Source organism: Perissodus microlepis, chromosome 12 (assembly GCF_051167445.1).
Source record: "Perissodus microlepis isolate ML-2025 ecotype Zambia chromosome 12, ASM5116744v1, whole genome shotgun sequence".
NCBI classification, from domain to species: Eukaryota; Metazoa; Chordata; class Actinopteri; order Cichliformes; family Cichlidae; genus Perissodus; species Perissodus microlepis.
The window spans coordinates 10,446,891-10,474,724 of NC_140472.1; the positions used below are offsets into that span (position 1 = coordinate 10,446,891).

General features: G+C 39.4%; 1 protein-coding gene across 4 annotated transcripts in view; it reads right to left on the bottom strand.

Annotated features, from left to right (window-relative positions):
- Positions 1-1,556: 1,556 nt before the first annotated feature.
- The window catches only part of LOC146375805 (leucine-rich repeat transmembrane neuronal protein 4), a 56,773-nt gene continuing 30,495 nt past the window's right edge, over positions 1,557-27,834 (bottom strand). For 2 of the 4 annotated variants that reach the window (XR_014801795.1, XR_014801796.1), the window contains exon 4: positions 6,512-6,602. Coding sequence is in view for 1 of the 4 variants with exons in the window: in XM_084945656.1 (XP_084801782.1) it covers positions 6,384-6,602 (219 nt within the window). In the remaining 3 variants the exon portion in view is untranslated. Of the gene's footprint in view, positions 6,603-27,834 lie in introns of all 4 variants that reach the window. The other 2 variants (XM_084945656.1, XM_084945658.1) reach the window with 2 other exon arrangements.

The window sequence follows — 27,834 nt, forward strand, 5'->3', positions numbered from 1 at the left end:
GCAGTTGCAACACAATTCTTAAATGACGGGGCAACGTGCAAGCGGCTGAAGACAGACAGAAACTTCAGTTTGACCCCAAATCCTTCAACATATCCTAAACTGGTGGGTGAGACGAAGCCCTTTTGGAGGAGAAATACACCTGGAGAACAGCCACAAACACACATGTATACCTTTTGACTGTGCAACTTTGAGATGATCTGTGCATCTGTTACAGTTTGAAAAGGTAAATTTTTCTCTAATCTGTTGTGCTGCAGCAACCACTTGGAATCCACGAGAAGAATTTAGGTTAGAATATGCCAAAAGCAAAAACATCTGGCCCAATTTTATTTGATTTCAGAACATCTGAGTAAACAAGTCGACAGAGCTATTTGGGGCGATTTTAAAAACCAGTATAAAAAATAGATTGAATGAAGAAGCTATCGTAACTTTTTACACTCTCTCTACCCTTTACTTTAGTGTGTTTTTATGAGAATTGTAAATGTGGAAATCTCCCTCGATGCCATCCTGATACCCCGGAAATATGATCGCTGGATGAAATCAATGGAACAGGATGAGGGATGAAGGGATTTTAAGCCCATATACTATAAAGTGTTGCATTGTCTACCTCACTCTGACAGCTCAGAATGGGTGAGAAGATAGCTTGTGCCTGCTTTTCAAGAAAGTGCCAACAGATTGTCAGATGGACGCACGTGTTGTCCAATCCGATAAAAGTAAGTAACAAAAACAAAAATGTTATGATCGCCTTGGCACTTTTCATTTCCGAGAAATTAAGCCAGTCAGCATCTGCAAGGAGCGCGAGGTTGTTGTTCCTGTACAGTGAAAGCATCGGCATTGTCCTTTTAAAAAAGAATGATTTTATCTAGTGGCCTTCTGGCTTCGGTGTGCATGCACAAAATTGGGAACAGTTGAGTGTTTCTGTTTTCAGCCTATTTCAGTCAATACTTTATTATAAGTTTAATCATTTCAAGGTTTCAGATGACAACATTTCTATATTAGAAAAAGATTTTTGTTTTGGTTCTTTTTCCACATGCCTTAATCTTCTTGTGACCTGTAAAAATCATCTATCAACCCTCCTAGTTCTAAACACTCCAAACTTTAAAATATTGTGTATTGCTCTTTTCCCTTTCTGTGAGTCACACAGTTGATTTAAGATGTGATGTGTGTGATAATTATCTTCCTAGTTTGCGGGTAAAGTCGTAGAGACAGAGCTGCTCCAGAGGTGTTTGTCAGTGGTGGTTGAAGTATGATGAGTCATCAGCCTGTTAGTGTAAATCCATGCAAACGCTTAGGTCTGATGCTATTGTGTTGCATCTACTGCTCCTCAATGTCCTGATTCTCTCAACGCTCTTCTGAACACTTGAAGCGAGTGCAGTATATGCAGTCTATCAGCGTCATTAAACTGTTCCGTGTGCACGGCTACAGAGCAATAAATCCTCAAGCAGCATGAATCTGTCGTGTGTCAGAGCGTGTTGTCATAAGCAGATATATCTTCTGCACTGCCTGTTTTATTTTTCTTTCTTTCTTTCTGTCTTTAAACAGAGGAACACCAGGCAGAGCATGATCAAAATGTCTGTTATTGAGGAACTGTTGAAAATCGGACATACACATGTGCCGCTGTACACAATCAATGCGTCATTCATTTGTTCTTCATGATGCCAGATGACTTGTTTTATACAATCAGCGTTAAAATATTCAGAGTACAGCTAATGCATGACTGGAGATGGATACAGTATTGATAATGACAGAATATTGTACATCCCTGGACATTTCTATTCAAACACATAGAAAACAAAATGTATAATAAATATAATTTTCTCAGTACAATTTAATCTGTGATGTCACATGTTCAAAAACATTTTTTTTAAATCAATATTGCAAAAAGCCTCTCAACAATTGACCGTTTGCTAAGCCCTATCCCCATCCATTACTGTTGCATTAGAGTTTAGGGGCTAATCTACTGTTAAATCATCGCTGTTATTTTTCAATCACTGGGTTCTTAATTTCACATGGATGCACACAAGATGCCCCTGCAAGCAATGGCTTGGCCAGCTAAAATAAACAGATCTTCATAGCTGCTGCTAGCTAACTACTTTAGTAAAAATTTAATAGCTATATATTATTTTGATGAGTTTCTTAAAAGATAATTTAGATGCAGTTCAAACATAGTCAACATTATACTTTAAACTTAAGAATTTTTCTTTAACTCAAATAAAGGAAACCAAAATTTACATATACACTATGTGGACAAATGCACAGAGCTACCTTGTACACATAAACGTGAACAGCCATATCACGAAGCTCCTGGTACACAGCTTTTATGCTGATGTTAATGTCAGAGGAGGGTTGTAACTCTGGAGTAAGCATAGTGTTGGAGACCTTTACACAGTATGCAGCTCAGCACTTGGCAACCCCACTTTGTAACTCTGCAATAACACCACTTGTGAAATCTGTAGGAGGGAAAGAATTTCACACAAGTGACTTTTTGGTGGCTCCAGCGAAACTTGAAGCACTATGGAACAACTTTATTAGCTGACCAACGTGTTTCAGCTTGTGGCCTTTGTCAGGGTCATTACAAAATACAGTTTGTGTTTAAATAAATAAAGAAATCCAAGTGAACCAATCACACATAAACAAGCTGACCAACCAGCATTTAAGGGGGTGGTACTGGCTGACTCTGGACTGAAAATCACCCCACATATCCAAAAGTAGTTCATTCTCAAAGGTCCTAACTAGATCTCTCTTTTTCCTGATGAAGTTAATTTTATCACCTCTTTGACTGGGCTTCATGGCGTCAATGCCAATAAAAAATAAAGCTCACCATGAAGCATTCTGGATATTTTGTTTAAAGAGTTTATTTCCTACAGGTATGAATGCAGGTCTATTAATGAGTTTCTGCGAGTTACACTATTTTGCTTTATGTTCTTAATTAGATTTTCAAAGACCTTTAAAAAAAAAACATCCATCCATCCATCCATCCATTCGCTTCCCCTTATCCTTTCCAGGGTCGCGGGGGTGGGGGTGGGGTGGGGCCTATCCCAGCTGTCATAGGGCGAGAGGCGGGGTACACCCTGGACAGGTCGCCAGTCTGTCGCAGGGCTAACACACAAGGACAGACAACCATTCGCACTCACATTCACTCCAGCATTTACACCTATGAGCAATTTAGATTTTTCAATTAACCTATCCCCACTGAAAAACCAAAAAACCAAAAACCTTTTATTGTAATGATAATTGCTGTTAACTAGTTCAAATTTTTTATTATGGAGTTAATAAATTTTTTTAAATCATTTTTTGAAAGTTGAACCAGAGCCAACCAGTCAGCCAGTACAACACGTTCTTGTTCCCAAAGTGTAACATATTACGCTATGTGACAAATCATCGGTATGTTACCCGTTTGGTCACCCAACACATTCCTATGTTATGCGTTAGGAAACAGGAGGAAACATGAGAATCGTTTGGACTCAATCTACACATGTACATTTATTTTACTTTCTCATCATGAATCGCTTTGGAAAACACTATCTAACACGGGGCGATCGTGGCTCAAGAGTTGGGAGTTCGCCTTGTAATCGGCCCCGGCTCGGACAGTCTCGGTCGTTGTGTCCTTGGGCAAGACACATATCGCGCCATTGGCCAGAAGGGCCGATGGCAGAAGACTGACCGCTTCTGTCAGTCTGCCCCAGGGCAGCTGTGGCTACTATAGCTTGCCTCCACCAGCTTGCCTCCAGTGTGTGTGAATGGGTGGATGTGTAAAGCGCTTTGGGGTCTCTAGGCGGGACTAATAAAAGCGCTATACAAATACAGGTCATTTACCATATTTACCATTTAACACAATTATGGTTATGGTTAGGATTAAGGTTAGGTTTAGGGCTGGAATACACGGCTGGAAGCTTCATTCTATGGGATTTCATCCGCAATCCGCCGCGTATCATAGGGACGTGACAAATCGTCAGTATGTTATGTGTCGGTAATAAGAATACCTTGGCTAGTACCACCCCCTTAAATGCTGATTGGTCAGCTTGTTTCTGTGTGATTGGTTAACTTGGATTTCTTTATTTATTTAAACACAAACTGTTTGGTATTTTGTAATGACCCTGATGAAGGCCACAAGCCGAAACGCGTTGGTCAGCTAATAAAGTTGTTCCATAGTGCTTCAAGTGTCGCTGGAGTCTTCACGCCACCAGATCTTTGTCCTTCTCAATGCACCTTGGAAGCAGGTGAAGTTGTGCCAGAAATATTTGGACACTGACTTTTTGCAATGGCAGCACCCAATTACAGCTCCATGCTTGAGATCAGTGAGGATTTAAAAAAAAATCTATTGTTTCACAAATGATTTGCACCTAGCTATGATTTGCATAGCTAGGCGCTTGATTTTATACACCTGTATAAAATTCTGGAAACACCTGAATTAATAAATTGAAGCATGTCTCCCCAAAACCTTTGTCCATATACTGTTATAATATTATATTAAGCGCCCCCTCCTGTGTTTATTTAACTCTTTAGTCTTACTTCTTTTGCCTGTTGGCATAGCTAGCTATTTACGTAGATTTAATTAAATCAATCAGACGTGTAGCAGGACTGAGCTCCTAATATTACTCTACAATATGCTGAATCAGTATTCAGGACCAACTTCTGGGGACTTGTGTAGTGAGCTTGCCTAGTTGTGGGACGCTAAACCCCAAACAGTTTAGTTAACAAATTTTCATTGGCCTCAAAGGTAAAACTGTGTTACTATTACAACTGTATCATAACTGCTTATTGCCGTAAGCTGGGCAAGCTATCATTCACATCATATACTTAATAATCTCCTTAAATGGTGAGTGTTGATTTTGCTGGTTAGCAGTTGAAAATGTGCAGAAAACCAAAGCTCAGCAGGTCTGCTGCACATAGTTATTGTAGATAAACTATTATTTGACAATTGTTGTTTACTGGACAGGTTTAGCTAACGGTCAATTCCCAGCAGAAAAACAAATGTATACTTTTATGTCACAATAACCTTTTACCAATTTCATCGTAAACTGTGTCTATGTTAAGAACATAGAACTGCTGCGTTGAACAATATTCGGGATATTAATTGGGTGATCTGTACACGTTTTCCTTCCCTGAAAGTAATATAGCCTAGAAGTGTATGAGTTCAGCGAGTCGAGCTTACTGTATCACATCAGATACCACACAGTCACAGAAGAAGAAAAGCAAGAGAAGTTACCATCAGGGTCTTGATCAATAAGGCAAAAACCAAACACACATCATTATCAGACAGTCCTGCCTGTGCTGTGCACTGTGCTCTGCAGTTTAAACCACCTACACAGCTGGCAAAGTACAGCAGACAGTTGTTTGGGTTGATACCGCTGAACTTGATGAATGACACTGTTTCCGGTCATTTAGCACAGTTTATGTGCCATATATTATATTGTAGCATTTTGTAAAAAGCACACGTGTAGATATGCAAGTGTACAATCAGATAATTGGCTGAATAACACATTATAAAAACCAAAAACCATTAGCCACATAAGTGATTTAAATGAAGGATGAAAAGTAAACATCTGAACGTCCCAGTGCACCTAGCTCTGTACTTGGTGTTTATTTTTCCTCTGTTTATTTCTCAAATGAATAAGAACGTGATCAACATCACAAATCATTAAGCAATTCAAAAGTCACCATGTAAACTATACTGACTGCCAGCAAGATGTGTGGGCTGTACATTTTATAAAACAATTACTGTCCGCTATTTTCGGACTTGTTTCTCTTGTCTTGGGTAATTTCATTGGAGAGGCTCATTTCTCGAAATGAAAAAAGCTACAGGGACTTGAGCTTGAGAGAGACCTCTGGCTGACAGCATGATCAGAAAAAAGAAAAAAACAAAACAAAACAGTAGAAACCCTTTCAGCTTGGTCGAGCTTTCGTTTGTTCAGCTACTCAGTTGCTTATCATGCTGTTTCCCCCTGCTCTGTTTACAACGTTTTGCATTTTGATTACTTTACCTGCACAGCAGAGGGGTGTCCACGTTATGAGAAGTCAAGGAAATATGTTTAATAAGATTAACAAATCATGAAATTATTATCTTTAATACTCCTCAAGAGGCAAAGCAGAATGCAGAAAGTCATGCTGAAGTTCAGCCTCCTTTGCTAATTGAGGACATTAAGGGTCAGGTAGGTCAGAAGCTCACTAATCAAAACTGCTGCTCCCCTTTATTTCCACTGAGAAATATTTTCATTTTCATTACCCTGGTTCCAGGATGCTCTGCAGTAAATTAATTGTCTCCTTTGCTTCTTTACCAGTCCCAGCTTCCTCCCACACAGCCTTTCATTTCATATGAGCAGTTCTGTGATTATGTGCAGCTGACGTACAGTAGTTTGGAGACAGAGCCTCGTGGTGTGCACAGCTCAGTGGTGGTGGGAGTGGGTCTGGGGGCAAGGCAGCACAGGCTTTGAGGGGAGGGCAGCCATTAGGCTGGGTTGGTACAATGCTGGCCCTGGACCTCCCTGCGCCTGAGTGGAGGGCTCCATGCCCACATTGAGGTGCAGCGACAGGTGGGTATGGCAGTAATCCAGAACCGACTGCTCACACCTGTACAATGTCAGAGCACTCAGCTGCCGCGGTACCTAGACAGAAACAGAAAGTAGAGGGGAAGAAGAAGCACACGTAAGGGTAAGGCTTTTAAAACAGCAAGAAAAAAAATCCTTAGAATATTTGGAATTGGCTTAATTTACTTCATGGTGCCATGGCACAGCTCTGTCATTAATGCAGCCTTGGCCGGTAATACAGCATGCGCCCCAAGACCTGAAATCTGTGGCGCTCAAACACCCACTTTCAGGAGTGATTTATATGCAAGATGAAAGCCTTAAGCAAGAGTGCACACATATTTTCTGCCCTCTTTTAAATGGAGTCAAGGCTCCATTTAGAAGAGAGTGCTTATTACATTACAAGCACTTTGCTGATTCAAAGACCCCTCTTCGTTTTACGTGCTACCGCGGTCTGAATTCTGTCAATTAAACGAGATAAAGCTGCATCACAGCCTGTGCAATATTGATATTAATATCCTAATGTATATTCATATATATATATATATATATACACACACACACAGTGGGGAGGAATAATTATTTGATCCCCTGCTGAATTTGTAATTGTAAAAACGATCAAAAGAAATAATTTTTATGGTACTTTTATTTTAACGATCACGTCAATGAGTGAAATAAGTATTTGATTCCCAACAATCCAACCAAAACTCTCTGACAGATTGGCCCATATGACACTTCAATTACAATCAATCAATAAATTACAGATACTCTTGATCTCAAGTCATTATATTTACATCATTTATATACAGCATGGCTGTACACAGCGTCACCAACAGCTCCACCATTATGGGTAAAACCAAAGAGCTGTCAAGGATTATAGATTATAGACCTGCACAACACCATCAGCAAGAAGTTTCTTAAGAAGGTGACAACTGTTTGGTGCTATTATAATTCAGTATGTATTTATAATAATCAATAATTATTTCCCCCACTGTATGTGATTGTACAGTCTACAGAAACATTCACATAACAACAGAAAGAACACGTGCAGAACAACTTTTCAGCTTTAATACTTCCTCTAAACCTAGAGTCATGTAAACATACATAACACCATTTTTTTTTTCATTTACTTTCACAATATCCTCAGGAATAAAATCCCATTATCAATCATTACAATGTAATCTTTCCTCATGTGTAGGATAAAGAATGGAGAATATATTCAAAGTGCTTGTGAGAAAAATCCCAATTCGCTGTAATCTTAGTTGTGGGCAGTACATCTATTGTAAAATATGCTGTCTTGGATTATTTTATTGGATCACAAAAGGATTTGCTGAAAGCTGATTTGATGCAGAAATGGCTTTCAGATAGGTTCCTCTTTATCTCGTTGGGTCAAGATTCATAGTGCCGTCACCATTCAGACCCTTAAATTTCAAATAACGGCTTTCTAAAGGTTATGTTTTCCTTTTCGGAAACGATACGACTCGGTTTGTTCTCCACTCTAATGGGAAGATTAGTTGAAAACACTCCATTGTCTAATTCAACAGCTGAACTTTGCACACTACATGGAGGACTCGATAAAAAATTCATGAACAACAATGCTCTGAATGCAAAATGAGGTAAATGCGGGGGAACCGGATCTGTGAGTTCTCGGTACAGACTGCCAAAGGGGAAAGGCTACACCGTGAACTTGTTTCTCCAATTATTACAATAGTAAAAGTCAAACACATAAGCAGTGAAGTGGATATAAATTTTTCCTGGTTTGCTGGTCAAACCAATAGCCCTTTCCTTCTTTGCAGAAGTAATTGGCAGAGCACCCACAACCTTTGCCTCTACAACACTTTCTTGCCTCCTGTGTTTAACTTCACCAGTTAATTCCACATGAAATCCAAAGGTACCATAAAACAAACTGAGCTGCAGTTGCAGAGACTATAAAAGGCTTTCTTGGCCATTGCGCCTATCCACCAGGGACCTGTACAGATCTGTAATTACAAAATAAATACACCTTTAGAAAGGAATAGTGCTATAATCATATAGGTCTCATCATTGTTAACAGCATCAGTAGTTCAGACATCACAAAAAGACCTGAAAGAGAAATGGTAAATGGGCACCATTTACACAGTGCTTCTTCAGTCTTTCTCACTACGCGGTGCTTTACACTACAAGCCACACTCAGCCATTTCCACGCACATTCATGCACTGCTCTCTCACAGACACCTATGAGACTCTGAGGGCTGCTGAGTATCTTGCCCAATGACACTTCGACATACACACTGAGGACCTCGGGATCTTTCGATTAGCGGAGGGCCCGCTCTATCTCCTTCGAGATGCCACAGCCACCCCAAAAGCTTCTTATGACCTCTAAAACAGTATGGGGCTTGTGAAGGATTTGTGACATTCAATGGGAAATGCAAATAGTTAAAAGAAAAATGCAAACCTAAGCATTGAGAAAGACTCCTCTTTTGTCATACAGATAGAATTATTTATTCACTGTCTACAGTCTAATTTTTGGTATGTGTTTGCAAGTCAATCTTTATACAGAGTTTTAAAGTTGCATCTTTGTGGGCTGGATATAAAATGTACTGATTATTCAAATGGTGCCAAAGTCAGATTCATTTTTCTGCTTGACCAGAGGGTGCAGCATGGTACAGCAAGTGTGGAGATGCCTCAGTGAAAACCATAGACATAGGTAATTATATGCCACCCAACACATAGGCATATTACAATAAACACATACATTACAACAAACCCACAACAATTTCAAAACAACCACGCTGCATTTGAACCTTTCCCCTGTTATTTATTGCCACCTCCTCAAACACTTTAATCATTTGCAGCCTTTTCCAGCACTTCACTCACACTGTCACCTACTATAGCTTATATAAAGAGCACTCACTAAGTTTCTATTCGTGGGATGAAATGCCAAGAAATCCGGCTATGATTTCCATTTCACGGGCTCCATTTTTTTCTATTAAAGCCCTCCACAGTATTTTTTCAATGACCATCAGGAATAGCTACAGCTTTTGTCTTGCAAAAAGTAGAAATAAAGCCACACATTAACATGCTATACAGTTCATCTATGAATCCTTATAGTGGGTGTTCTACAGACACTGCACAGTTAAGCTCAGCAGAACCGTTTGTAACTGTTAAACACTCATCATTGAGAATAGTTTTCACTGAAACAGTGAGTGAAGTAGTGAGATGTGACACGTCAAGTAGTGGAGGCTTGGATTTTGCACTTACAGTATGAATCACCCTAATGATTTTTACTGAATATCTTTCACTCTACCCTATATTTTGGCACTCTCTCATATGAACTCTTCAACAAGACTAAGCGGCTGCACGAGCCCATAAAGCGCCATGTGTTAAAACAATGCAAAACATTAGGGCATATATTCTCTCAGGCAGCGGTGAAGCAAGAGAAATTCAATGCAGGATGTCCACTTTGAATAAAATCTGTGACACTGAAAGCTTATCACTAACCATTGTTAGTGATCAAAGTGAAAAATATCTAATCATTTGTGCTCATGGTTGTGAGCTAAAATGAAAAAATGCTACACTAATGCTACAAACCTGCTCGGCATATATGTATTTGATTACCCTCTCTGGGCTTTTGCAGGATTAAAACTCACTGTTTATCTGTTTAGTTTATCATGTTAGTTAACATGTATTAATTGGCAGTAAACACAGAGGTTATTGGAGTACTATTACATGTATCTGGCCATAAAGCAACGAAAACTGGTAATCTGACCTAATGGTGCAATTAAAGTTTAGAGCGGTCAACAAAGATTTTCCAATCTGTATTTTGGGAAAATTAATGTCTATACCACATATCATGACAAACTATCCAGTATCGTACAGACTGTTCAAAACCAGAAAGAAATCAGGAAATGCTCCTGAGATATTTCAGTCTGAACAAAACAGGTGAAATGACTAACCATGCTGTGAGCCACGCAAACAGCTGTCCTCTAACTCAAAGGTCACTATCTGTGTACAATGTACTGGCGTCTAAATGGGCAGTTTGGCTTTAACTTGTCGTTATGAAATAAATGTTGACTGCAGAGTGAATGGCTACAGCGTAATGCAATCTGGGTTTTAACAGGCTACAGAAGGCTTCAGTCACACAAGCCTGGAGACCATTTGGCAACTGCTTCAGAAACCACCATTTGCTAGGAAAATGTTAGTTTTCCCTGACTGTGAGTGGTTGTTGGAGGCTACTGGCAGGCACTGTGAAATCAGCTGTTAAAGCCACAGTGGTGCAGTGAAACCTTCATCAGCTGGTGAAATATGTATTCCCCAACTGATTGGCAAGCGGTTGCATTAAGTTGCTTACTGTAGTCCCAAAGAGTTATACCATGCAACACTAAAAGAAAAAAAGCCTGTCTGCAAATACTTACCTGCTTACAAAACTATAGTGAAACTGAAAAGCCTGTTGGTTTCAGCAGTAAGAGTTTTACTTTGGAAGAAAATATTTTCCTTTTTTGATTTTTGTTGCACTTTTAAGTTTTACTACTGCTCCATGGTTAATTAGCAAATGCTTGCAGTCAAGACAAAGTCATGCAAACTATGGGTGACTGTGGCAATCATGGTTCCAGGGGGACGTCAACCAGGCTCTAGGCTGGTGTAACTGAGGCCTAAACAGAATTTTCACTGAGGAATTGTCTCTGCTGCTTGGTAAAAAGTCTCCCAGAAACAAGAAGGTTTAATTGCTCTTCTGCCTAAGCAGAAGAGGTACTGCTTTGTTCCCCAGTAGCTAACAATAGCTTTCTCCATGTTGCTAAAATGGTAGGCATCAGACCAACTGCAGTAACATTTGAATTTAACATGCAACGAAAAAAGGAAGGCAAATAAGACAGAGAGGGAAAGTGGCAAAACCTGAAAATGTGAATCTCATACAGCCATTCATTCAATAGAGGAAGCTAGAAGACTTGATATTCAGTTGATATAACTTCTACTACATCAAAGGAAAAAAACCTGCCTCTGTTTTCAGTCACTTTATGACAGTGGCGCGTGGGGGAGCAGTGCGGGGGAAGTTGTCTAACGCTACTTTAAATTAACCAGCTGATTTTTTTTTCTCTTCCGCTGTTTTTGTTAAAGACAACAGCTTTTCTTTCACCCATTGTCAGCTTCTGTGGATAATAGCGTCCAATAATAACTAAAATACAAAATGTCAAAACAAAGTCACTTAACTTAATGTCATCTCCCTTCATAGGTCTGATGAAGCTGCTGCAGCTGGCGGTCATTAAGATTGGGATAAATGCTGTTTTGTGTTTAAACAGAACATTTCTGAGGTCAGCGGAACATCGGGCTCCATTTCCACAGAGCACAGAGCCCTCTCCCTGCTCTTCACTGGCGATCTTTAATATCTGCATCTCCGAAGCGCTGATCTAAAACAGGATCAGTTTCATGTCTTTACACAGAGGAAAAGAGTAAAACCCTTTTTGGCGATCTAAGCTGACTTAGCATTCAGGTTTAATCAGGAATATTGTGGAAACGCTGGCTGTTACAGTTGGAGCTCTTAGAGAGGTGAGTCATTGGCTACCTCTGCTTGGATATTTGCCAACAGGGCTGCATATAGCTGGATTTCGCCTGAGGAATGATCGTCACCTTTCCTAACTTTAATGGCTCCTAAAGTCCCTTCCAATCTAGCTGTGCGCTACAAAAGCAGAAAAATATAAAATGAATTCAAATCTCTTGATTACAATAGCCATCTAAGAATAGCTCTGTTTCCTCCTGACAAGTGTACGCCGTTATTCAGTGAGTCACTGGCTACCGGCCAAGGTAATAGAGCGGACATCTGGCATCAGCCTGATCTTGTCTTCACTTTATGTTAACTGTTTAAACTGCAGCTTGACCTATTTACCCCGAAGTGAATTTCAGGAGAAGCGAACATGACAAGTGTCCTCCGCAGAGGCCGTTACCTCAACTACACCTTTAATTCAGGTACTTTTTGCTGTTTATATTGTACGGAGGTACATTTATACCTCGGGTTATTACATCCCATATTTATTTTCAATTTTTTCCCCCCACATCTTCCTCTCAGCTATGATTCATTGTTTATCACTGAAAACCTCTAGAGTTTAAAGTGTTAAGAAATTATCTTCTCAACTGTTGTGGGAATTGCTCTGGGCTTGAAGTGGTGACAGCTATTAGAATAAACAATAATGCCTTTTTTTCTTAGGTTATTTTCTTTTCTTTCTGTTTAGTTGTGTGGCGTTGTGTACTGGGTATTGAGTGTTGATAACACAAAAAAGAGCAGTGGTTAACACTTCAGATAAGAGAGAAAATGAAATTGTTGGATGAGACGGAGACGACAAAAAACCTAAACGACAAAGTAACAAAACAAAACACGGAGAAATTACCTAAACAAAAAGTTGGGGAAAATAAATGACTACAGGGTGTGGTTTTTCCACAGTCTGTGTGTGCAAAACATGAGTACTAAAATCCTCACCTCAAGCAATATGAAAAATTATTCACTACCTGGGCCGTTTTCTCCCAAGACTGCTCTGTGTGTGGTATTAAGTTGTCTCTGTGACATCTAGTGCTTTTGTACAGTTAGCACTGTCTGGCTAATGAAATGTAGAGTGGATTACACAGATGCCACAATATTTGGAATAGCTACAGTTTTCAAAGAAACATCAGGAATATGGTTCTTGGAAATACAGTATTATGAATGTAGTTGATTTTAAAAAAGCCCTTTTTTCTTTCCTGCTTCAATTCAGATAGAAGACTTTCTGTTCCTTGCTATAATCCATAGTGTTTAAGGTCAAATCTACTATATGTTGGACAGCAAAATATACAATGATAATAATAATATTACTATGATAATCAGAGTGTGTGTATGTCTGTTCCACAACTCCTCCTACATGGTCGGTTTAATCTAGAGTACCAGAATTGTCAAAATCTAAAAAGCTTTTAGAATTTTTTTGGCATTCTAGTCCTTACAAATTAAATGTATTATGTATAGCAGCTGATCTCAAACATTATCAGTACATTTGCATGTGTCTGTGAATTGTCTTCTTACTAATTATATAAGTTTTGTGTAGTAATTGCTCTCAGAATGAACACTGAACTTGCGTTACACGTACATTGTTGCCATTACATGTCTATTGTTATGTTATATGGATGTTATTGTTTGTAACTAAATTGTGCTGATTGCTTGTTTTATGCCGTGATACTTACACTCCTGTAAATCTGTGCTCAAACAGTGAGACCAATAATGCCTGTAACTGCTTATTTTGTCTCGTGCAATGAATATGTGTCTTGCAAAGAAGAATAAATATATTTATCTAATATTCATTTCTTTGGTTATTTTTGCCCTCTGACTACTTTCGTGATATGATGAAAATAAATATAATAAATTGATAATGGTAATGAAAACTTTATCTATATAGCGCATTTCATTATAAGTCAACTCAATGTGCTCAAAAGAGAAAATAAAAACACAAAAACCTGTGTAGGTTTTACGATGCCTCGAGGAAGTGAAAACAGGAAAAATGAACAAAACAAAATTAACATACATGTCTGAGCTTTTAATACAGGCGTGAAGCAAACAAGTGCCACAAGATAGTAAAAATAATAATAATGATAATAATGATAATAAGAATAATAATAGCTAGTAAAAAAATTCAAACTAGTAAATGCAAAAAAAAAACTATTTAAGAAGATTCAGAGGATTTTGTCTACTAAATTTCTGATTAAAGTTAATCCCAAGACTGGAAACAGTGTGTAACATTTGATTTTTGTATGGACGAAACAAGCTATAACAGTGGGCTTTAAAGACTTCCCCCTTATACAAGTCTTCATGCTCATCTAAGCTAGCTGTAGCCAGGAGCTTCAATTTCTCAAAGCATTGTCCTGACTCTAAGCAGCCTCCTAGCATCATAAACTTTCAGTGTAACTTCAGACTTTCTCGTGATTTTGGTGCTGCATTACAAATGTCACAGTTCTCCAGTAGAGCGCTCCGCTGACCCACTCGAAAACACTTTGCAGCAGATGCTAAAGAGGCCAGTGATCTGAACAGTACACAGCAATTAATTCTAATTCCCGAGCGATTAGCTTTGTGATGCTAATGAAAACATTCACATAGGTGGTCCCCCTTTTGCACTGCTCTGAATGTAGGTCAAGCTGCAGCTAAATAATTCCCATTTGCGTGATAGGCAGCTGCACCATGCCAGCATGCCTCAGACTGGCACGGGAGGCATGAGCTCTCATTGGCATATTAACAACATCCGCCGCCCGAGCTGTGCTGCTGCTCTCTGTCAGCTGGATAATTCACTCAGTGGTCAACGCTGCGGTGAGAGAGCACAGACAAGCCTCTATTATCATTGCTGTCTATTAGGCTGCACACCCAAGGCTGCTGAATGGCATCCTAATGGCCATAAGACCCCCCTTCCCTGATTGTTGCGTACCGTGGATGAACTGAAAAATAATTTCAGGATGAGCATTGCCGACATGAAGCTGATAACAAGTAGTCAGTAAGCTTAATTAAGCGGGACATACGGTACAGCAGAGGAAATGCATTGTTATGAAGGTCAGAAATGTGCATACAAGAGACAGAAGCTAAATTGTCCTTGGAGAACGTTTCATTTCATAAATCATGTAACATATATTGAACAAGATAGCAGGCGGTTAGCATCCTCCATATAGGGGTTTAGTAGCAATAAGGAGACCAGACGTTGACCTCCATCTGAAAGGCAACTAATAGTTTTACAATTTGATACTGCGTGTGCTAGAATTCCAGAAAGATCATCTTCTGCTGACTTTAATATTGACCATGTAATTACATTTCTATTTGAAAAGCATTTTGCATTTGTCAAAATAACCATAATCCTTCAGATGTGGGGATTTATCTCCTCCTAATGCTGCTCATCCCATTTTCTGCTCATCAATGTTGGCAATGCCTGCTGAGATTTACTGTTATTTACTGGAGGGACAATTTATGAGTCACTACGTAGTCTTTTCTGATATATGTAGATATAAGTAACCTGAATATGGAAGCCAAGAAAATGTAGATGCATAGATGAATCCATATTCATCGAGAGGCATGCACTAAGCAGGGATGTGTGCTACACTGTTTGGTTCATTCTCCCCCGTTGACTGTTTTTCTCTCTCTTTACACTCCCACACACTTTCCTAAGTGCACATTCGCACACATCCACACACACACACACACACACACACACACACACACACACACACACACACACACACACACACACTCTTTCAAGCACACACATTCAGTATGTACTGATGCTGCTTGTCAAAACAGCCATTAAAAAAAAAACCCAGTTCTAAAATGATAATAATAAAAAAAAGAATCATTTCACTTCTAAGGTCACACCTCTTTACTTGAAACTGCGATGCATCATATAGTGTAATAAGATATTGCTAAAGATTCGTATTTAATTTATGTAGTTGATATCACACATGCAGTAAGGATAAACTCTGCTTTTATCCTGTAACATGTATTAAAGGCTATACACTGCTGTGAGAGGGAAAGAAAAATCACAGCAGAGGGTTTTCTCGCCATTTGAACAAAGGCCTAAAGTAAACCTTCTTGTTAGCATGCCAGACCCTCTAATGGATATCATTTGCAACAAGAAACTCCAACTGCTGTTTTTTTTTTTTTTTTTGCATGTATAATTGCCACAAGTCAGAGCTGGTATTATTTAAATTGAAAAAATAGAGACCACGTTGGATTTGCTGGGGTATATATACAAATTTCTTTTAATTGCTTTGGACTTAATTCAGCGAGATAGGTCTCTAAAATTTTAATGCAGTCTGGTGATAATTAAAGCAAATGCAATAGGCTTTCTCATCAATTAAAATGAACGTAAAACATCTATGATTACTTTCAATAATTATTTTTTCTTTTTTTTCTGGAGAATGGATGCATGGGGAAGTTGGTCTTGATGGTGGGAATTTGATTGATTTGGTCTACTTTCATATGTTTTTGTCGTAAATCTCTATAAGTTCTTCCCGACATCAAAGTGCAGACAGAGGAATTTAGCACCTACTGTAGCAGCATAGCTGGTTAACAAAGTAAAGCATCAGGATGCTGTGGTCATGTCCAGACTGGGTGAAAACAGAACCCCTGATTTATAGGAGCTGCTTTTCCTTCAGTTAGTGCAATCAAGAGTGCATGGTGGACACTGCTAACGTTACTCTGTATCAAAAAATAACATTTGCAAATATCCGCTTAAAACGTGATGGCAGTTTTCTAAAGAAAGTCCATCTTCATATATAAGATATATCTTGGAGAAATAACAAAACAAGCAAGGGAGGTAACTAAAATTAGAAAAAGCTCCATATCAACAAAAGAAAAAGAAGTTTGTCAGGAAATGCATACAGTCAGTAATTCTTAAAGAAAGAGGATTCAGTGCTGCACGGCCGAGCTATTTCATTGTCTGATGGATCTATAGTTTATCAGCCTTGCCTTGGCCAGGTGAAAAGCAGAGCTAATGCTGCAAAGCACAGATAATTTAGTAAGTTACAGAAAGATATAAAAGACTAGTGTATTCAATGGCAATATTACAGTCACCTTGGTTCAGACTGAATGCTCACTGACTGTGTGGATGGCTGCTGCAGAGAAGCTGGGCCAAATTTTGTTTGATTGAAAGATTGCACAGATACAGTGTGTACAGTTAAGTCCTGCCTTCCACTTATTTAAAACATCTTAACTCCATGGGAATCTGCTGATATGCAAGAACTGCAGGACATAAGAGATATGGTAATTTGCTCACATCTTATACCGATAGTCCAATTAAGCAACTGCATTTAGTAACAAGCCACAGAGCTCAGCCGTAACTTCTGTAAAAAGGATAAGTGAAGGTTTGGGCTTGAGGTTAATTTGGGGATTAGAGTTAAACGCATACAGAGAAGATAGGGGTTGGGGTTAAGGATTAAAAGGGGGATCGGTATAGACCTAAACTCAGCCTTGGTTTGGGGCCTACATCAGACTAACTAAAAGCAAAAAAATCATCACTTCTATAATCCTCCTGGTGGCTTTTTTCCCTCTGCAATGGTACTCTGTTCTTTCCAGTTTATGTTGGAATCGTCAGGGAGACACAACAGCATGAAGCAGACGAGCTAACAAGCTATCCGCTAATTATGGAAAATACTGACAAATACCATAAGGTAAGTAATTAGTCTCGAGCAAACTGTTCCTGTTACATTTTTCTCCTGGACTATATTTAGAAAATGAGCCGCACGCGGGAAGTTCTGCATTTGAAGATTCTGATTGTTTAAACAAATGACCGTAGGCACATTTTATATTTACCAGAAATCACTATATGATAGAGGGATCCTTTTTCAGGCTGGTTTTCAGATTGCCAGAATTTGGAAAATTATTGTGGGATATGTGAGGAATACAGCTACCACCATGGCTAAGCAGGAGGCATGAATGCCTGTCAATCAAGGAAACATGCTGCCAAATTCAATTACATGACATTTCCTGGCCAGGAGTCAGTGGAAACAGCAAAAAAAAGAAAGAAATGCTATGAAAACCCCATTAACTGCATACAAAAACTGTCAGCCGAACTTATCACAACATGAAACCGAGGTCCTAAATTTTAACAAGATGCCTCTAGCTAGCTAAAATGTTATATAAAATTGTATATTTATGTTAGCTAGCATCAACAGGCTAGTCTTCTAAATAATCCACATTTTACTATATTACAGGTGGCACACTTTAAAAGGCCTCAATCACAATGGCTGCTACCTCCAGTCTCTAGAGAAAAACATGTATTCTCAAAACAGTCTGTGTAGGTTCTTAGGCATCCAGGTCATGGTCTAAGGAGCTCGGAAGAACGCCAGTCAGGCTCCCGGAGGTTACTGGCTGTGTGTGCAATCAGTAGCAAAAAGGGTACTGCACCAAACACCTGCTTGTGATTGCTTTGATCGCTAGCAAGTTCCCCTGGATGCTTGAATTTTGCATGGAAGATAAAGGCCTTTCTGCAAAAACTTGCTAACTAACCACTCTGAAACTTGAAAAAGTGCATCGCAAACGAGAAGTGGAAATCGTTTTTCACCAGCGACTGGTATTAGCGGGGTGGATGGGTGGAGAGATGTCACTGACCAGTCTTTAGGCCTGCTTTAGCAATTGATTGCACAGCTAACTTCCAGTAACTAGTCGCAACCAGGTGGGGAATGCTCATTTTTCCCTAGCAACAGATGCTTGCCTGGCTGTCTCCTACCTGTGTCTAGGCCTCTGTGACGGAGGCTCTTGTAAACATAGCGTTATTACTCATAGGTTTCTAAATTATGCACATTCCACTATATTACTGGTGGCACGCTGTCAAAATGCTTTAGCTTCACTTAGAGCCTAAACTGTTATTTGGATGTTTGACAAAATGTTTGCTGCACACATACACTACCAAAGGTGGCAAAGTCAAGCTGAGGGCTGTAACCAAAACAATGGGCCTCCACAGTCATTTCATCCATTGCCAATCTAAATCCCTGTAGTGGCTTTAGTATGTGTTTTTTTTTTTTCGAAAGTACAGAAATGCAGAGGAAAAGAAGCTCCTAGATTTTGGGCAGCCAGTACAGTAGCACAAAATAGACAGCTGGTTTGATAAGACATGGACTTTTTTGTTAGTCAGTGGTTACCAAGAAAATGTTGCTGCGGCGATTTAAGCATATACTTTGAAAGCTGACTTTCTTGAAGCATTCAACCATGAGAGCTCAAAGTCTGAACAAGGTAATAATCATTAGCTTTTGATATATAGAGCTTAACAGGATTTCTGAAGAATCTTTTATGAATTTTTATTACTCTTACCGCTCTCACCCTTTTTAAATACCTGACTGACCCCTTCTGAGAGCTCAGGTTGATCTGCATAGACTCTGTAGTGCTGAGGTTGAAATAAAATAAAGGATGCTAAAGTGGAAAGATGGCCAGTGATTTGCATTTCTGAGAGGCTGGCAGATAAAGCTTTTCCATATTGTGTATGTCACAGAGTAGGGCCTAGGATGTTGTCATGCCATTGCTCCATCCACCGTAGTATAGGCTTTTCACTTCTGTCCAGTTTCCATGGTGATAACTCTACAGGATAGGCTGTATGTCTAACTCTTAATGCTGTGGAAGATTATGTGCCATTGCATGCGGGTCTCTGTATGCCACACATGATAGTTTATGTGCTGGGTCATTGTGTGAATATCCGCTTAAGTTTCACACTAATATCAAATCTTTAAGGAAGGATACACCAAAGGAGACACACAAAAACACACAGATTTCCACTGCTCTAAATACGCCTCATTCTTGGCCGGAGAACCAACTTGTGCACAGGGAAACAACTGATTGCAAAAAGAAAACTGCAGGAAAAAGATATTACATTTAGGTTTATCTCTGTCAGTCTTTTGTTTCTGCAGAAAAGGCCTAGAGGACTGCCATCTGTTTAAGTGCTACAGTCTGAAATCTCCTCTGAACTTGAACAGACTTGTTCAATAATGATGTGGCTGAAAAAGTGAAGTGACAAAAAATGAACTACAGCCAGCTGTTGGCCTCCTGTGATATTTCCACAGAGGAACAATCTGCACTACGACGATCGGGTTGAAGGCCCAGCAGAGATTCATCTGCGTCGATGAGAAGTGAAAATTGCTAAAGGATACAAGTGAAGCAAAGAGGCACGAGGCCAGCTCTGTGATAGAATAGCTGTTGCATGGAATCGCATTACAGCGTCTTTCTTCTTCCTGTCAAACAAACGGACTGTTCTGCCCCACTTTCAGAAGTCTCAAACTGTCTTTTCCACGGCAATGATCCCAAAGATTGGTTTTTGTTTTAATGCCGTGTCTCTGGTGCTGCTCATGCCACTCCCCTAAAAGCCTGGGATATTACAAATGCTGTCCATGCATGCAGCTGCACACAGCAGCGATAACTGCACTCTCATTAAACTGTCTTCACCTGATAAACATGTGATTGTTGACTGCGGTAGAGATAAAATAACATAATATATAGCGCTCCCTGTGATGAGCATCAGTCTTTATGGCTCTAGTGATGCATGGTGTTTGTAGTTTGTTTTATTTAACTCTTCTATTTCTGTATGGCAGATGAAAGTACCATAAGCTTGGAGGAGATAGCCGCTGATTTTACACATCAAAGTCTGGTTACAGGTCTTTGAAAGCACTACTGCATTATGTGGAAATAAAAACTTTCGAAAGCCCTTTGTGGCTCCAGAGGGAGCACTGCTGTCACTTAAGGGTGAAGACTGAAGAGTTTGAAAAATAAAAAATAAATAAATAAAAATAAATCTGTAAGTGCAGAGCAAGACAGAAGTGTGACCTCTGAAACCTGCATCTCATCTTAGCCAGCCGATGGGCTGACTATTATCTGTTTCAGATTTCAAAATGATAAATCCTCTGTAATAGAGTTGCTTTTATTCCACATATAAACAAGACAGTTTGTTTCTAAACAGGTTTCTGTTTGTTTGCTGTCTCTTTTTATAAGAATAAAGGTTTCATAAAATGATCAGGCAAGCTTCTCCACATAACTTCAACCCCCCTGAACCATCTTTTCTCTCCTTTTTCAATATTTCTTTTTGTTGGCATACTGCATGTATCATGCAAGATAGTAAACAACACGAACTGGCACATCTGGAATGTGGGTGTCATTTGAGTAAGGTTTCTCTACAGCTCTTCTGAAATCTGGATTTATTATGATTTTCTTTTTTGGTATCATGATTCATCCACTTCAGAGAACTTTGTGCCTGTTTTGTCCAAATTACAACAGAAACAGGAGCGACTACTGTTATACAGCTATAAACATTTGATATTTTTCCCCATGTGCCAGCTAAAGAATTTATGCATATGTTTACGCAAATGAATCATGACTCAGAAAAAATGGTAAAATTTAGGGTCTACCAAAAATATCCATCCATTCTTTCACTTCCCCAGCTACAAACTGTATTGAATGGTTATAAATGGTTTGTCCTATAAAGCGAGATCAATCAACAGCAGGGAACATGCAATCAGCCATCTGACTATGCAGCCTGAGGCTTAAGGTTCAAATAGCATCCTGTTCATTTACATTTGTTTTTTATATATCACCAAATCACAATGTAAGTCATGCTGTACAAGACACTTTGTATTGTAAAGATGTAAAGAGAAAACCCAAGACTGTGTAACCCAAGAGCTACATCTCAGACTCTATAGGCCTCAGTTAGCATGTTAAACATTAAAGCTAATGACAGTTAGACAATTATAAAAAGACTAAATAAGTACGGCTTACTTGGAACAAGCCTTTCCCTCTAAAAAGAACATGAGAGAGTACTTAGATTTGCAAAGTTGAAACTGAACAAAACCACAAGGCTTCTGGAACAATGTCCATGAAACAGAGATATGTATAAGTGAATCCCTGCAAACCTCAATGAACTGAACAAATACAGTAAAGAAGAATGCACCTGGATTTCTTCACACCAATGTGAGCTACTGATAAAGTCATACAGAAAATGATCAAGATATTGCTGCAAAACGTAGTTCTGCCAGATGATGCATAGGGTGTATTTGATAAATGATATTAAATAATGACACACTGTAATGTGTCATGCATTGTTGTTCATCTGAAGCTGTATTCCTTTTAGGACCTTGTAGGATTTACATACTTTTTTTTTTTTTATAAATGCCTGCATACTTAAGTCCTGTGTACTTTGTTTTTAACCATGACAGCAGAAGCACCAGATTTTATCATGAAGGCTGCATGAAATAAAAAAGATAATATCCTGCTGCCACCAAGTTTTTCTTTTTATTGTGTACAGTAAAGTGGTTCTAAAAATGTTAGTCACAGTCGGTGGGCTTCTCTTGTAAAGACAGTGTAACCTCATTAGTGACCTTTAAGTGTGTATTAGAAAATGCAATAAAACCTGTGTAAAAAATCCCAGCGTGAGACCAACTGTACTAACTCTACTTACCGTGACATGCATGCACAATGATTTTAACACAACCCCACGTGCACAAAGTAATATGCACAATATGAATGTTGTAGATCACCCATTTCCAAGCCAGACCCAAATGCTATTATTACAGTGTAAATAGAACACATTCAAAATGAAAGATGTCAAATTAAATTTTTTAATCTACTTCACACTCTTTTCTGCTGCACTGAACGCTGTGGTCCTTACTGCAGTAGTCTGGGCTCAAATGTAAATCACCCCCTCTCCCCACTTTCCCGTCTACTCTACATTGCCCCATCAAATAAAAGCCCCTAAAAAAGGACCATCAACCAAAATTAATTTGGTTTTAAATTGGTCATGTAGACACACAAGACAGCTTTTGGAATATTAGGCATAATCCTCTACGGGGCTAAACGACCAGATTTCTGTCAAAACACAAACAAGCCTACGAAAAAAGAGCCCGTCTACATGAAAATATAGAGATATTTGGAGCTTTTTTGTCAGCAGATCAGTCTTAAATATTGCAGGAGGGGGAAGCAGCTGGTTGCATGAAGAGGTAGGAGGTGATGCGGTACACTTTTCTCTGCATGCTATCACTCTTGTAAGGAAAACCACTCAAGCTGTCACTCTGCTTTTGTTTTTACAGGAGATTACTTGTCAATCAATAAGTGACGTCTTTGCCTTTCTATTTTATGATGAACTTGAGTGTAGCCGTAGCATCTGTAGGCGATGCAATTTTCCCAGTTTATTCCCTGCTTGAGATAAATACCCGGTATTTATTACAGCATGGCAGCATAAAATGCATCATTCCCTGTATGCCAGAAGATATCTTATGGGAAAGACCCCACAGACGTGGGTGTTTAAAACAGGAATGTAACAGCCTTTGTGATTCGACTCGTCTTTGAATCGCTGCTGTGCTACTGTATGTCAGCCACTGATGTGGAGTAGCAAAACACGTTTATTTTTATGAAAGTGTGACAGATTTTCACTTAAAAGAATAATTGTGCTACCAAGCATTTGGGGTGTCAAATTAAAATGTGCTTTGCAGCACTTCAGCAAAAACGAGCTTTTCTGCCAGTATGCTGCCAACAGGTAGGTACTGTTCTATTCAGGGGAATGATGCCGGGGAAAGAACATTGTGTTTACAGCTGGAAAGCCTTACCCATAGCCCTGTCTGCTTCTCTTCCCTCCTCTCTCTGTCTCCCTGCCTTTCTTCCCTTGTCTAACTAGGAGCTCTGCAGCCACATCACTTTGATGGTCCTCTTTATTAAGATGAATGAATCTCATCCGCGTGATGCCCTCCTTCATTTTACTGCAGCGCATTCCCTTTCTGCTCAGTGTGCTTCAAGTGCTCAGCTGTCACCTTGAGTAGCCCAACAGGATGTCCCTGGAGGTCACCTTGGGGATGTAAGTTCACAGTCCCAGTGCAAATGTTTTGTTACCCTGACAAAACTGCTGCAGCATGACTCAGTTACACTGTCTATCTGCTGAGCAGGATGCAATGTACCCAGCAGGACGGCCAGTAATAAATCACATAAGAAGAGCGAAGGGAGAGAATGAAGGGAGCGAGGGAGTAGAGGTCAGCAACCTCAATGTTTTCCGAACAACATACATTTAAATTCAGCGATAAGATGAAGGAAAGGTGGGTGTAAAGGATGCCAGCGGGGTCTGTCTGTATCCTGCAGTGATATAAAATGATTTTATGTTTTTTTGTTTTGCCCCACCCCCCTCCTTTAAGCCCAGCTGGATTGAAGACAGAAAATGTAATTGATTACAAGACCTAGTGGTTCAGTTTGGTCTCAGTCATTTGATTATTTACCTCTGCTCAAAATGGGGAATAAAAACTAAGCAGATTAAAGGTTGACCATTAATCCGCTGTGTTTAGCAATCAAATTAATTTCAAAACTTCCAATGGTACTTTAGTATAAAAAACCTTATATTCGGGCAAGCCAGTGGCTCGGCAGTGTGGATGGCAGACCTGTCGGTTCGGCCGAGAATTAAAGCCGCTGTGAACAATGTCTTATATTGAAGGTGATTCAAGTAAGTCTGTAAACTGAAAAAAGAAATTCTGTGTGGTAAATGGAACCATGAATTCTGCTGTCTACCAAAACAAAAAGGCGGTTCATGCTTGAAAACCCTCCAATGTGGCTGAATTAAAACAATTCTGCAAAGATGAGTGGGCCAAAATTCCTGCACAGTAAAAGACTCATTGCCAGTTATCACAAACACTTGTTTGCAGTTTTTGCTGCTAAGGGTGGCCCGACCAGTTATTAGGTTTAGGGGGCAATCACTTTTTTTAGACAGGGCCATATAGGTTTGGATTTCTTTTCCCTTAATCATAAACACCTTCATTTAGAAACTGCATTTTGTTTACTTGTGTTATCTTTGTCTAATATTGACAAACATACAAAGAAAAAAATAGGAATTCTGAAAGGGGGCAAACATTTTTTCACACCTCTGAAGATATTGTCCTAAAATAATCTTTCCAGTCTGTCTGACTAAAGCCTATATTTAGACTAATCTATTAAATTATTACATTCACTTCATTGTATTATTGAATGAACTGTTTAGATGGCCACTTCAGTTATATCCTTCAGCCAATATTTATAAACCAGATTTTAGCCGTTTCTGTTTGTCTAAATGCAAATGACATTTCAAGTAGAACAATCAAGTTCTACTGAAGTAGAACACACTAGAGAAACAGTGGTTGGAGGCTGCAGTGCAAACAAAATTTATTGCAGCTGTGTGCACTGAACCGGCCGGCTTGTTGGCTTTGAAATGGTTGCTTCAAAAATGGGCACCAGGTCTGCGCAACTTTGGTGTGATAAAACACCAATTAAATCCCGATAAAACAGAGTCAGGTTGCCACCAGTTTCTGACTGAATTAGGTCACATTGGTTTGCATGTAATCTGTTTATGATACAGTTCAGTTAACTTGCAAATCTGCTGCCATCTGTTGAAAATCCATTGCAAAGCCATTGCCATCTACATCACATTAAATGGAAATTCACCTTCAGATACAACTTCATCACGTAGCTGTTGACACAAGCGCTTTGCAGGCAGCCTTGCTTTTACAAAGGAAAATAACCAGAATGCAACCAGTTGGCTACGAGTTGAGTCAGTTCCTGTACTGCAAACAGACAAGTTGCCCCCATTGCAGCAAAATGACTCAGACTCATTGCAGTGAGTTGGCAGTCTATCTGCATTTATAAATTGGATGGCAAGCCTTTGCTAATCTGAGAGCGATTCCAATCAACCCATGTTGACCTGTGCAGTCGCCTTGTGATCAAAAGTGGTTGCCAAAGGCTGAGGGTTCAGCAGTTTCAAAGAAAGTAAATCATGATCTCACATTTGCTGTTTGGTCAGGTGCTTGCTGCTAAGTGTATCGTAGTTGAAGGTAATTTGCAATAACTCATATAAACACGCACTTGGCTTGTAGTTCATAGCTAGCAGTAGAATATCACAAAGGGGGGTGTTTCTTTTCTTTCTCTTGAACCAATAAGGCAAATGTGGGGTAGGTGTGGGTCACCTACATCTCCATATATATATATATACTCTCTGTCATCCATTAATACACTATGAAGACAACGTCTTCTGTTTTGCATTGACATCTAATGAAGTAATGTGGGCTGCTTTCATGTCTGCTTCATGCAACACGGCCATCAGGCCAATCTTTACATGTATCACCTAACAGTAGTAACACACGGAGAGTGGCACAATGTCTCCATTTAATATCCACAGATTTTGTTTCTCAGTGTGTACGTTCATTAAAGCTTCACAATGCTGCTAGTGTGGCTTTAGAGTTATTGAGATTTGCAGCGTGATAAAAACTGGCACTACAGAGAACTTGCATTAGGCCGGTGTCTAAATTCTCTATGCAGACTCTATTAATTACAGGATTACAATGCCTGTTCCAGTCTGTCGTAGCAAAGATCACGGGCATCTGAAAAGGATATAATCAGATAAAGATGTTAGACTAAATGAACACAGCCAAACAATACACCCTGCTGTTTACTGGACCTATAAATAACATGAAGGTCTTTTAAAAAGCAATTAAAACATCCATGAACCATCTTTCAAGCAGCCAACACGCCTAATATCGTGAATCAAGGTCAAGGAGAATCTATCCTGCTGAAAAACAGTTGTCTGTTTTTCTCCTTTGCCAAACTTTAAGGTTTTTTTCTTTCTCGCTGTCTATCTCTTTACCCACTGTCAGACACAGCTGACATTAGAATTCTGACACAGCCTCCTTCAAGCAGTGTTCAGTGCCAGCCACTTAATTTGTCATTTATTGCTCCATGACAACTGAAGTAATTGAACCTCTTGCCCATGGATGCGATCTGCCAGCCTTGTGGCGTTTTCCCTCCTCGTGGTGAGATTGTGCTGTGGGGCCTTGGTGCAAATAAGGGCACAGATCTCATTTTATAGGGCAGTGAGATTGTTAGTCCTTACCCTGGGCACAAAGGCCTCTCTGAAATGTTTTCTTTTCCCTGTGTACCTTAGAAAGGCTAACCAGATACACCAAATAAAATCAGAGAATCGGAGAGTATACAGTAAATAGCTAAGAAAAGGAAGGAGTACAGCCTAATGGGATAAGGTTAAATGTTTTATTGAAATAAAAGATTTTAGGATGTCCGATACTGGACAAAAAAATTACCTAAATACGTGCATGCAAACTAGTGATCATTTGCATGTTTATCTGATGCATTATCCGCGAGGGAAATGAAGGGAATTGTGAATCAGATAACGAAACAATGAATTAAAGATGAATCTTTGATCCACTGATTTACTGCTTTCACTGTGTGAACAAATGATCACCTCTGACCTTGTTATGAATATTCACATGGCTGACAGAAAGAAATCTATTGATCTGCTGACCCCTTGACCTTTCCCACTGTGCTATCAGCAAACCGTACATACCTGTAATTATCCTGTCATCTCCTCTGCACAGTGTCGACTGTGAAGCTTATATTGACCATACAGTACACTTGTTTGGTCATCGAGCCAGCTCAATACAGTCTGCGTGTATGTATGTATGTATGTTGGTGTAAACAAATGATATGTGCACAGTGATTAACACGGAGCAGAGCACATGTAAAGATGCTCAAGAAGCACTAAGAAGAGATTACTGGTTTGAGAAACAAGCTGCCCAGATGTTACACGAGTAGTAGTACAAGTGCTTATAGTAAGTCGCACATGAAAAGCTAGTATCTAAAGCAAGGGAGTATTTTACTACATGTAAGGAAATACTTTCCTTTTAAAATATTTCCAGTTGTAACTTTTGGAGTATTATATATGTACAGAGAAGCAAATCAGGTTCATGCAAGAGGCAGAGCATGGACCGAAACATTAAAGCTAGCTGCAAGCTTCAAATTCCCCAAAAGAACAGAGCGTAAAGACGATAAAATGCTCTACAGCACTGAGGAAAACTG